The 12,473-nt window shown below is 39.7% G+C and overlaps 1 protein-coding gene across 2 annotated transcripts in view; it reads left to right on the top strand.

The window, feature by feature from the left end:
- Positions 1-10,730, top strand: part of cfdp1 (craniofacial development protein 1) — a 185,541-nt gene extending 174,811 nt beyond the window's left edge. For both annotated transcript variants that reach the window (XM_060838156.1, XM_060838155.1), the window contains exon 7: positions 10,155-10,730. In XM_060838156.1, coding sequence (XP_060694139.1) covers positions 10,155-10,245 — 91 coding nt within the window. In that variant the 3' untranslated portion in view covers positions 10,246-10,730. The remainder of the gene's footprint in view (positions 1-10,154) is intronic.
- The last annotated feature ends 1,743 nt before the right edge of the window (positions 10,731-12,473 follow it).

Below are 12,473 nucleotides of genomic sequence, written 5' to 3'. Positions count from 1 at the left end.
ACAGGCCAGTGCTGTAAAATTGAGGGGTAAAATGTCTTGCAACGATTAGCGACAGGGAAGGAAAACAAAAGTTGAAAGTAGAAGCCAACTACAATGATGATCAAATGTTTGCTGATGTAGTAGGTGAGTTTTTTTAAAAAGGATAATGTACCAGCAATTCAATAAATAAAATGCAAGTTTTGTGCGTTGCCCATTGTTCATGTTTCACGTAACTTCGAGCAATAACTATTATGATTGGTTTACTTTTCTCGGGAAGCATAAATGAAGAGGGCCAACTGATAGACATGTTTGTCATAAGTGTTTACATCTCAGAAGGTGAACATTCACCCCATTATGTCCATGCTGGTCAACAAAGATCTGGTTACACTCATCCCATTTTCCAACTCTTGATCCATAGCCCTGGAAGCTATGATAACACATGAATATCTAAATGTTATGATATTTTGGTGTTGTCAGTGATATGCTATTAATACTCTTGTGTAAAATTAGAAAATACAGTCAGGGAACTGTTCCATTCTAATCTTTTGACATATGGGCCATGAACACATTTCTCATGCATGAAATGTCTCAGCATTCTACAGTTCATAACTGTCTCTTATTAGTATTAAAGGCCATCTTAATCATTCAAACAGAAGTATAAGAAAAACTAATTGAAAACAAAAAAGATTACACAAAGTAATTAGACTTCTAAAAATGTACTGCTGTCCTCAAAGGATCATGTTCAGTGATTCACCTTCAGTAATTGATGTCTGAGAATATTATTTTCTGTTTCGGTTTTGTTGTATCTGAATATTTATTTTATTAGCTTCCCCCTGCCTTCTTCTCAAGATTAAGTGTCACTATTCATGGGAGTGGCACCTTCTTATGGGTAGAATTAGCATTGGACATTCAACACTTCACCATTGAGGTTGACTATTCAGCTCCATAGACCATCAGTTCTGGAATTCCCCTTAAAACTCCCTAACTCAGCCTCCTTTTAAGACACTCCTTAAAACTTGCTCATCTTAAAGCTTTTAGCTGTCTGTCCTTTGAATTCCTTTTGTGACTGACAATGTTTTATGGTGACTTCTGTGAAGCATCGTAGGCTGTTTTTCAGTGTTAAATGCAAACTATTGATGTCTTTTCAGATCTGAAAATCAATCCATCAGCAACAACTGAAAAGTCATTTTCTAGCTCTTGGCCAATAGCCCTAGAAGCTATGGAATTCCACCTAGGACTGTACTGATGAGGATTTGCTGTTAGTGCAGATTATTGTTACTTATAACACACAATGTTTTTATGTGATGTGAAATTGCCTAACCATATGAACTTCCCATTTTGTGAGGTCTAATGTCATGCACAATAATTGTATTCAGATACATGCGTTAAAAATATTTCTTGTCACAAACATCAAAAGAAGCATTTTATCCACAATGTATTCAAAATTGATACTTGAAGGCTCTTGGTGGGAGTACTAAGAGAGATTTTGGGGATGAAAATAAACAATCAGGTTTCCTAAACAAGAACAGAAATCACTGGAGAAATCATCTACAGTGCTGTTTTCTTTCAGGTTTCTTTCCTGTTGTTTCTGATGTGTATTGGTCTGTGCTGATTGTATGCTAGTTTCTTAATTTCCTTTTGATTCTGAGTTAGAATTGTAATAGAATTCCATTAATAATCCTGTTGTGAATTATGTGACTATGTTAATCTACATTAAAAATCTCACAACACCAGGTTATAGTCCAACAGGTTTAATTGGAAGCACACTAGCTTTCGGAGCGCCGCTCCTTCATCAGGTGGTTGTGGCATCTCCAAATCATGTTCTTCTACAGTGGTGACATGATATTAACTATAGCTTTACATAGTTTAAAGTATCTTCCTCCTTTTGAAGGCATTGATTCTTGCTGGGAGACAGCAATCTTCCATGATCTCATAAGTGAGTATTGTTTACACAGAAAGCAAGGTGATTAATATCAGCAAGCCATTCAGTCATGAAGGTTTACCTAGCCAAACCTGATCTGTCCTTGGTCCATTGTTAGTATGCATGTTTCCCAAAAGGATTCACTCACTGTATAGTAATCAGGAGTGGGCAGACTAGTTGATTCAATTTTTTCCCTTCTTTGTTGATGGTACGATTTGAGGGAAATCATCCTACACCTGTCATCATTACTATTGAAAACAACCATTTTGGTGGAAAGTGACCTGCAATTTTCTTGCATTGCATTGTTTAGTTACATTTTTGGATGTTCATTTGTCAACAGTGGTAGCTCTGCTTTTTTTCTGTTTTTAACTTTAGAAAGTGTTTTGCAAAAGAAGCATTGGGGGTTGGAAAGATAGAAATGTGGTGATTTTTGTAAAGGGCTAATGGGCAAATGTTGTGCCATCCACAAACCATTTTCTGCTTGCATCATACTATTTCTGTGTTTTTAACTTCCTAAAGTTGTGTGATATGATTTTAAAATCCATGCCATTGTCCCTGTTTACCATTTATTTGTCTGTCTTGTCAGGATCTGTAGAAACTTAGACCGTTTTTAATCACTGCTGTTTTGGATGAGGGGTGGGACATTTCTGAACTTTTGAGTATTTTGATGTGGGATTGTGTCAGGTTGAGATTCTGCAATCTCAATCTGGAAATCTAAAAGAAGAATTAGATCTTGATTAGTCCTCGGTCAGCCCCATTCTCTTGCACACGCCCAATTTGTTTAATGGCACATAGGCTCAGGAATAGATAGAACAACATCTCAATTCTCTTCCTGAAGAGAGTGTGATTTTGTGATTTGTTAAATGTAGCAAAACGAAAATATATCTGAGGGAGTGAAACAGCTCTGGTTTTTCTGTTAAATTTACAGAGCAGAGAGTTGTGATCAGTTTTCTGGCATTTAACTGAGTATTTTGGATTTCAGAGTTCAATTTTAGCAAAATACCAGCAATGTCTTCCGTTTGTGATTAAAAATTGCTTGGATAAAAACAAATCTGTGAGCAGGTTTGAAAAAGCTTCAAAGCTTCATTTCCCTCTCCGATGCCATATGAGCATAAGAGGGTACCGTAAGAAGGGAAAGTGCTTGAGTCTTTGCAAGTGATAGATCCGGGATGGAGCTGCTCCAGAGAAGGCCAAATGCCAACACAGTCAGTACAAAAGCACTGCCTTTGCACACCAGTTTTTACTGTAGGTGTTTTGTTTCATTCTCCATAGGATGAATTGATGTTACATCAGGCTTATATGTCAACTCCTGAAAAGAACACACTATGTATGCATGTCTTTTGGTTATTTATTAATGTTTAGTCAGCTTTGAAATGAAAGAATGGGCAAATTAAATTAGGTGAATTGCTTGGAAAGTTCTGTTTCGGAATGGACATTATGGTGTGATATTATGAATTGATTTAAGATTTAGTTGACCTGTGCGTTTTAAAAAAAACCTTGATTATATTATAAAGGGTTGTATTTTGAAATCAAAATATTTTTAGCAAAGACACTATCTTCTCTCAATATCTTAAAATGCTGCCCTTAATTTCATCTCACCTCGAATACACTGTACAACCTCTGTTTGCCCTGCTGGACCCGCTTTTGTTTGGTTCAATCTGCTTTCATCATCAGATATTCTTTAATTAACTCAGCAGGAGGTTATAGTGTTTGCTTGGGTTCGGTTCTTTGTTGTTATACATGTTTTGAACATTCTTATCTTGTAGCTAAAAATTCGAGCTGCCGAGATCAGTTCCTGCAGGGCTAAAGATGAACTTATTACATCCTGAACGCAAACATATCAATAGCACAACACACACATTGAATATTGGGAATAATGGTGGTTTTGTCTTTTAAGAAAGCTCCTGGTGAAATGTGTTAATTACTGAGCATGTGCAATTACTGGCAAAAAACCATGTGAGTCCCACACAGTGCTGCTGCATGACATATTCTTTCTCGCTTACTGAATCACATTCTCTCTCATGAACATTTCTTATGGAGATCATTCTTAATCCTAATAATGCCCGATTTCAGTCTCTACCTGACAGACTGAGGTTGATTATCCTAGAAATTGAAGTTAAATGGCTCCTGGTGGGTGAATGCACCGTGTGATGTGCTATTGAGTCCTACACACCAAGACAATTTCGGGGTCATTCACTGGTCCAGCTGAATTAACTAATCTCATCAGGACTACTGGTGGGGATGATGCAATTACATCAATCTAACTGGAGGTAGGCAGAGAAAAAGTCAACCCGAGTTCCCACTGCAGATTGCTGATTAGTCTTCATCTGTGGAACCATATGGAATTATAGGCTCCTGTGTTTGGCTGATCTGCTTGTCTAGCAACATGAGTCGCTTCCTTTCCAAAAGAAAAGGAAAGAAAGAAACATCGAGACTTAGTCACATTCAGTAAGATTCAAGCCTGAGTATAAATATGTCCTTTTTTTTGAAAGTTCTGGCAAGAGTTCTTGCTGTATCTTACCACACTTGGCACTATTACTACCTGCCCTTCCCCTATGGTCCCTCCCATCTCATTTCAACTTCATCTTACCACCATTTCAGAACTTAGGACTTAGAAGATACTGTTCAAATGACTGGCATCCTACGCACCCATGTCATCTTTGAAATGTGCTGTGCAACTGATAAGCACTTGCAAAATGAAGAATGCTGTAGAAGTTCAGCAGATCTGACAGCCATTGTGGAGAGAAATAAAGATAACGTTTTGAGCTTGGTATGACTTCTTCAGAACTAGACAACTAAGATTTCCAGCATCTGTAATATTTTTCTTTTATTCGCAGTCTGGTATAGCCCCTCATCAGCAGCATAGTGACACAGCAGCCACAGAACCATGCATGAGTGACACTCCCTCACATGTATAACCCTGTTCTCTCACCCTAGTCACTGTTTAACCACTCGCTACACAGTTTACCTGCTCTCAGCTACATACCCTCGAAGCACCCTCTCTAGATCACTGCCATTGAGAAAGCTTATAGCCTTACATGGTACACATCTGCTAAGGAAATGTGAGAAAGTGCTTGACCGCGGTGGTGGTGGGGAGGGGGGTGCGCTTTTGTTCAGAAGAATTGGGGACCACTGGTCATAGTGTCAAAGGATTGCTGTAAATAAGTTGATAACATTTGTTCACTTGTGGAATGTGTGGCAGTACTTTCTTCTCACCCCAAGGGCTGGAGGCGCGTTTATTTCACAGTGAGATATTGGATAACGAAAAATTCTGGTTATTATTGAAAACTCTTAACAAAACCCGTACTCAACAGGAAAAGAACTTGTAATTTACTAAGCTGAGTGGAATATGCGTGTAATAGAACGATCCTGAGACATTTTCATGTATTTCAGTCTGAGCAGATTTAAATTTATGAAGCTCACCTCCCTCATCTTGACTGTTCTGGAATGTGAATGTCTCATTACCCTTACAGGCTAGGAAAACATGAAGGCTGAAACGACATAGTAAGGAGATTGGAACATGTTTGTGTGAGTGAGAAAGAAAAAGCATTCTTCGGTAATTTACATTGACTGAAGAGTTCAAGGGGCACTGAGAGAGAGAGAGAGAGAGAGCAAGAGAGACAGACAGAACGGATGCTGGTGGAAAATTTAACTCTTTGTGGTCTGATTTTGAGTGAATACTGGCTTGTCATGGATTGAGTGTTTGTGTGTTGTTCCCTGGAGCTCGAGATCTGGCAAGGTTATGAATTTAATTTGCTTTCTGGGAAATCAAGATGATTTTAAAAAGAAAAAGCCATTTTGTAGGACAGTGATACTGGACATGTTAGCTGAGCGAGGTTATTTCATGACCTTTCCACACAGTTTAGACGAGTTCCTTGTTATGATGTATTGTTAAAAGGGAAGGTTATTTAGGCAAAGCAATTAGCCATTTGGGGCCTGACTGGATCAAGGTTTCTTTGATGTGCATGCCGCTTAATCAGTCAGGTATACACAGACTTGTCAATGAGTTTCTCTTCCTCTGCAAACTTTTGCCATTTTATTGCTGCTTAGCTGATAACGGACATGTGGCATTTTAGTACATATTTCTGTTTGAAGAGAGCTTGTTTGCAGCACTAAGGGGAGTAGCCTGAGAGAGCCCTTGGGGTAAGAGTTGGCACCACTACTCAGTTAATGGTTTTAGAACCTTAACTCAAGCCTGGCTTGTAAGGATCAATGTTGTTGTGTAACATTGATGCCATTGGTAAATAAAGGTAATAATTTAAACTAAACTGTCTGTACGAGTTTTATATTCCAGATTATACAGAGTACGATCTCTGGGACCAACCGAAAGAGGCTTATCAAAAGGTCCATCAGGGATTCCCTGAGCTGTCTCGAATGGGTACTTTAACACTATACTGGTCCCAATGACCACTATACACCTGCATCTTGTCATTGTCCAGTAGGGGCAATAACACATACAGACAAGCAATTGGGTCAATTCCAGACTTTTATTCACAGCTACTAAACACAAACAAATGGAGTAGAGGTTTCACGTCACCCCCTCGCAACACAAATCAAAATGCTGGCATCATGTCAAAGCCTATTGAACATTTTATGGTCGTCTGCTGCACCCAGTTCTCATTCACTGGAACTGGGTGTCAATGAGATTCTGTCAGGCTTGTGATGCCTAATGCAACTGAGCTCTATCATGCTCCCCAATGTCCTTGTTACCACCCTTTGAAGCCTGCTTTCATTCCCCAGTTCCTCAGCATCCACCACATTATCTCACTGCCTGCTGTAGTTGTGTGGAGCACAACACTGTCTGGACCATATCCAGGCTTGGGATAACAAGTGCCAATTAACATTCATGCCACACAAATGCCAGGCAATGACCATCTCCAATAAGAAACAAACTAATCACTGCCCCCCTGTCATTCAATAGCACTGTTATCACTGAATCCTCCACTATAAACATCCAGGGAGTTATCATTGACCAGAAACTTAACTGGACTCACCATGTAAATACAGTGACTACAAGAGCAGGTCGGAGATCAGCAATACTGTGGCAAGTAACTCACCACCTCACACCCTAAAGTCTGTACACTATCTACAAGGTACATGTCAGGAGTGTGATTTGATTTGATTTATTGCTGTCAAGTGTATCGAGGTACAGCGAAAAATGTAGTCTTACATACTTTATAGGCAGATTGTACTATACAAGCGGTGGAATATTCCTCACTTGCAGCTCCAACAACACTCAGAATGTCAACACCATCTAGGAGAAAGCAGCCTCTTGATTGGCATCACATCCACAAGCATCCACTCCCTCCACCACCGACATTCAGTAGCAGCAGTGTGTATTGTCTACAACGAGCACTGCACAAATTCACCAAAGGTCCTCAGACAGCAGCTTCCAAATCCATGACCACTTTCCTCTAGACAATGTTAAACATCACACAACACCAGGTTATAGTCCAACAGGTTTATTTGGAAGCACTAGCTTTCAGAGCACTGCTCCTTCATCGGGTGTTTGTGCTCCACTATCACCCAATGAAGGAGCAGCACTCAGAAAGCTAGTGCTTCCAAATAAACCTGTTGGACAAAAACCCGGTGTTGTGTGATTTTTAACTTTGTCCACTCAGTCCAACGCTGGCTTCTACGTATTCATCTAGATGGACAAGGTCAGAGATGGTAATAAATGCTGGACAGTCAGCAACGCCCATGGCCCATGAGCGAATTTTTAGAAATGTTAAAATGAGTTCCCATTGCACAGGTAAGTGGTAGATACTGTAGGTGTTGGAATGACACCTCAAGATATCAAACGCCACTAGCCATGTACAAGGGGTGCATGCAGTTGGTACTCATGGATCATGCCCTGAGCTGCTGTTTTGGTGCCGATCTACATGGAAGCTCTTCACAGCCAAAGGCAAGTTGAAATTGCCGTGTACCCACTCTGACTTGCACACTGCGCCTTCTCGGCACCGAGCCTGCTTGTCGAGTTTTGTCACGTAGGAAGGGAAATACTGATGAGGCAAGTTGGACCATTAATAAGGCATTTAGTAAATAACAATCTCCCTTAATTAGCAAGTTGCTGATGTCTAGCAAGAAACTCTCCTCACCACTCAGTAAATCTATAAAAGATGCAGCGAGTTACTTTCAATATCGAGAGAAAATTGGGCAAGATGTCTATTGAGTCCTGCATATATCATGGAATCCCTACAGTATAGAAACAGGCCATTATGCCCAACAAGTCCACACTTAACCCTCCGAAGAATATCCCCTATTACTTTACATTTCCCTTGACTAATGCATCTAGCCTACATATGCCTTGAACGGTATGGGCAATTTAACATGGCCAATCCACTTAACCTGCACATCTTTGGACTGTGGGAGGAAACCTGAACACCCGGAGGAAACCCACGCAGACATGGGGAGAATGTGCAAACTCCACACAGACAGTCGCACGAAGTTGGAATTGAACCCAGATCCCTGGCACTGAGGCAGTCGTGCAAACCACTGGGCCGCTGTAGTCTGTGTTGTTAAGGCCCATATATGATTCCACCCTTGTGTGCCATTAGGAAGAAATGAGCCACCAGTTTCCCTTTCCAGTCTTCTAAAACCAGCTTAAACAAGCTAGACAGCCCCTAGTGGGACAGTGTAACAAAAGCAAAATCTTAATGATCGACAGAAACTTATAGAATGGAAACAGAAACTCATCGAAGCAATGTTACCGGGGTGACAGCACCTACAGTGCCACCAGTCTCTAAAGCCCTTTAACGTGCCAGTAAGTACCACATGCTCCCTCTCAATGAACACATGAACACATGACCACAGGCATAACTACGGAACAAGGGCAGATATTCAGGGACTGTGACCTCCTCCACACCCCACTCTTTCTAAGGCCTCTCTAATAATCAGTGACAGAGAATAAACCACTGTAGACTCTTAACAAGAGGCACTTGTTTCACATAATGGGGTGGTAGTTTTTGTTTAATCTACCTGTTCAGAGATGTTGCGACACGTCACTGTGGCAGTTGGGATTTGAATCTAGACCTTCTGCTCCAGAGATAGAGATACTAACGTGGTGCCATATGTGCAAGGTGTGATAGATATTTTTGAATCAACCCACTCAGAGACATTATCGTATACCTCTGGAGCAAGTGGGACTTAAATCTGGTTCTCTTGATCCAAAGGTAGGGATACAGCCACAAGGGCAAAGGTTTGGTGTATTACATAATGGCAATAGATGCCCTTAACATTACTTAGGCAGGAGCCAGAGTTGTCATGTTTGTCTGCATCTGGACCTTGTGCAAGACTAATTAATTCCCCATCCAAGCACTGCATGACAGTGGAGCCCAATAGAGTTCAACATTAACTCATTTGGAGCCATTACCCTATACAAAAAGATAATTGAAAGACTTGTAGCTTGTCTTTTCTGGACTGCCTCTGAGTCACAATCCAGGTTCCAATATGTTTGACCTAACAGAAAAGCCATCAGGAGCAAATTAGTACAGATGCTGAGCCATCTCGACATGAAATGTCAGCTTATTCTCTCTCCATGAATGCTGTCTGACCAGCTGTGGGATCTCCAGAATTTATTGTTTTCAGTCAGGATAGCCATCAGGTCGTCTGCTTATACTCCAGTTAAAGTAGCAGATGGACCTAGTCAAAGCCTGATTTGCATATGAAAAGAGGTTGGGATGCTGGCAAGGGGCAGTGGTCAGATCTGGATGGGAAAGAAGTGAGTTTTAATTGGACATGGGGAGGCATGCTTCTGGATAACTGGGAAACAATGTCTATTGTCTGTCATCAGGGGATACAGACCTGCCTCCTCATCCAAACTAATTTAAAATACAGTAAATATGTTGACCTGAATTTGTAGCTAATACTGTGTAATTAAAATGTTTCAAACACTGAGATACTGATCTTCAGTGTCATGAGATGATGTTTGTGCCTTAAATATTTGATTAATGAAGCAAAATGATTTAGAAGTGCATTTCTTATCAGACAGAAAGGTACAAGTGCTGAAAATGAAAACAAAACATGGTGACATGCTGAAAATCCACAATAGGCTCACCAGCATTGAGTGTATCTGGAACATTAGCCCATCTTTTTTTCTCTTCACTGTCCAGCCTGCTTTTCCAGCAATTCCTGCTGCTATCAATTTTTGATTTATTCTGCACTAAACCAGTTATAGAAATCTTATTGAGCTGTCCTTGTACATTTATATATGTACAATATGAATAAAATCAATATATAACTTTTCTTTCCTCAGATACATCGAACGGAAAGCTTTCTTGGACAGAGTCGATCACCGGCAGTTTGAGCTGGAACGAGATATCCGGCTGAGTAACATGAAGCCTTGACATTAATGTCCCAGACAGAAGTCCATTGTTTAAGATGAACATGCATCTACACTCTGCACAGTTTGCCAGTGTCCCGAGTGGTGATGGTCTGTGACTGTACCAAATGTATTGTAAGCAGTAACAGTCTTTCCTTTGAATTCCTTTTATGTTTTTAATTGTTGACCTGATGTTAAAATAAATGTTTTTTTTAAACTTATCAACAGATTATCGGATAGCAGCTAATAGTGTGTCGGGGGGGGGGGGGGGTTGTTATTTTAATGACTACAGCAAGTTCAACAAGGTGACAAAGATTATTACAAGTTTTCAAACTTAATATTTGGCCAGACTCGCGTTGATGTTAGTTGGTAACTGTTAGCTTTTGTTCTCCATGGACAGAAATAAATAATTGTACTTCAGCTTTGTGAATTATTTTAATTTTTACAATCTCAATCATGAATTTGCTAATGTGTCTATAAAAATTAAAATGAAAATTAATTTGACCCAAATTCATCGTTTCCATCTTTCCTATCAGTTCAATTTTATATATTACACACATATACTGTACCCTGCCATTTAAATATTTAAATGCAGAATATTACCGAAGTATAATTTCAGCAGATTTGACAAATTAATGGAGAAAACACTGATTTAACTCCTTTACGAAAAAATGAGAACAAAAAACAGGTGGTTTGTTCTGAGGCATATCTACTTTCTTATAAAGATTAGATATTATACCCACATTTACCTCTCACATTTTAGCACTTCTGAATACTTCAGTGACGTTAAAAAGCGTTGGCTCAGTTACTTTACAGTACTGGTGCTATTTCTGGGTACAGAAGATCTGCTGACATTGATCCAGCTATACCGTTACTAATTATTTTGGGCAATTATCACAGTCTAAAGTGGTTGAAGTTGCAAAAGTGTTTTGAACACTAAGCAATATTAGTCCTTTACAATTGCTTATTTATATTTTTAACACTATAAACCAGAGGTGGATTTAGGTGAACTCTGGAATGAATATATCTAGAAAGAGCAAGAGCTCTGGGGGAAAAGTGTAAAAGGATACGTCAGAACAGTAAGTTCAAATCAGGTGAAGCTTGTGTGAACCATAGCATGCAGCATGGACCAGTTTGGCTGAATAACCTGTTTCTATCATGTCACATTTTATGTACCTTATTTGCTGAAAACTGTATGCAATAATCTGGCAATTCATCCAGTTAGACAGCATGTTGCTGCACCGCAGAGTGTGAGGATGTAACTTTGTCCCTGTGATTTCCCCATCTGGTGGCTGGGCTGCTAGAAACAAAGTGGCAGCCAACGGGAAAGATATGTTCCAGAGAAGGATCAAAATTCAGAGCCAAGAGTGGGATTCCTTTCTTCCACTGTTTCTGCCTGCATAATAAACCTTACTGTGCTAATTTGGCTCGAGCGCAGTACAATTGCATTTAGGTCAGTTGGTTATAGATTCGAGCTACTATATATATTTGAAAACCTGGTTGGCATTACAGTGTGATGTGTAAAGATTTCTGCATTTTCAAAAGGTGCCACACTTTAATTTATTGGAAGCCCTATTTCCTGTTTTGTTTTTACCTAATCTTACTACCTCTGTAACTCAATTCAGGGCCCTGAAATCTTTTGTGAGAAGAATGTGATAATGAAAAGAAAAGACCTCAACCACCTTCTCATCAACTATAAATGGGCAGTAAATACAGCCTTGCCTACATTGACCAATTATAAGAAAAATAATTAAATTAAAAAACCGACAGTTATAAGTGAGGCGATGCTTTAGAGCTCCTATTTAGTACAGTAGGTCATCCTACATATTGAGTTACCAATTTAGTCAGTGCTGTTAGGAGAAGATTCAGGTAAATATAAGTGCAACCCTAATGAAGACATAAGTGAGCCATAGCAAATTAAATTGTCTAAGAGCACACTCCCAGATCTCCTGCAGGTTGGTTAAGGATGGCTCTGTTTGTGTTGAGTGTAAGTTGACAGTTCTTTCAGTCAGGATGTGGATTGGGACTCCAGGAAGATCTTAGAAATTAATGAAACAGAACAAATCAAAAATCGTTGTCCCAAAACAAAAAAAAAGCATGACCCGCATTCTATGGCCAGCTGACTGCCTGTAAAACTAATCATTAGTAGCCTTGGCAACATCAACCCAGCTACCATTGAATGAGTCCCAGCTGTATGAGACTTGTAGATTCAGTCCTGACCATTATGATCCAAGGATTTACTTTCAGATCTGT

Source organism: Hemiscyllium ocellatum, chromosome 17 (genome assembly GCF_020745735.1).
Source record: "Hemiscyllium ocellatum isolate sHemOce1 chromosome 17, sHemOce1.pat.X.cur, whole genome shotgun sequence".
Classification (NCBI taxonomy): Eukaryota; Metazoa; Chordata; class Chondrichthyes; order Orectolobiformes; family Hemiscylliidae; genus Hemiscyllium; species Hemiscyllium ocellatum.
Note: the sequence above shows the minus strand (reverse complement) of the source record. Positions and strands in the feature narration are given on the sequence as shown.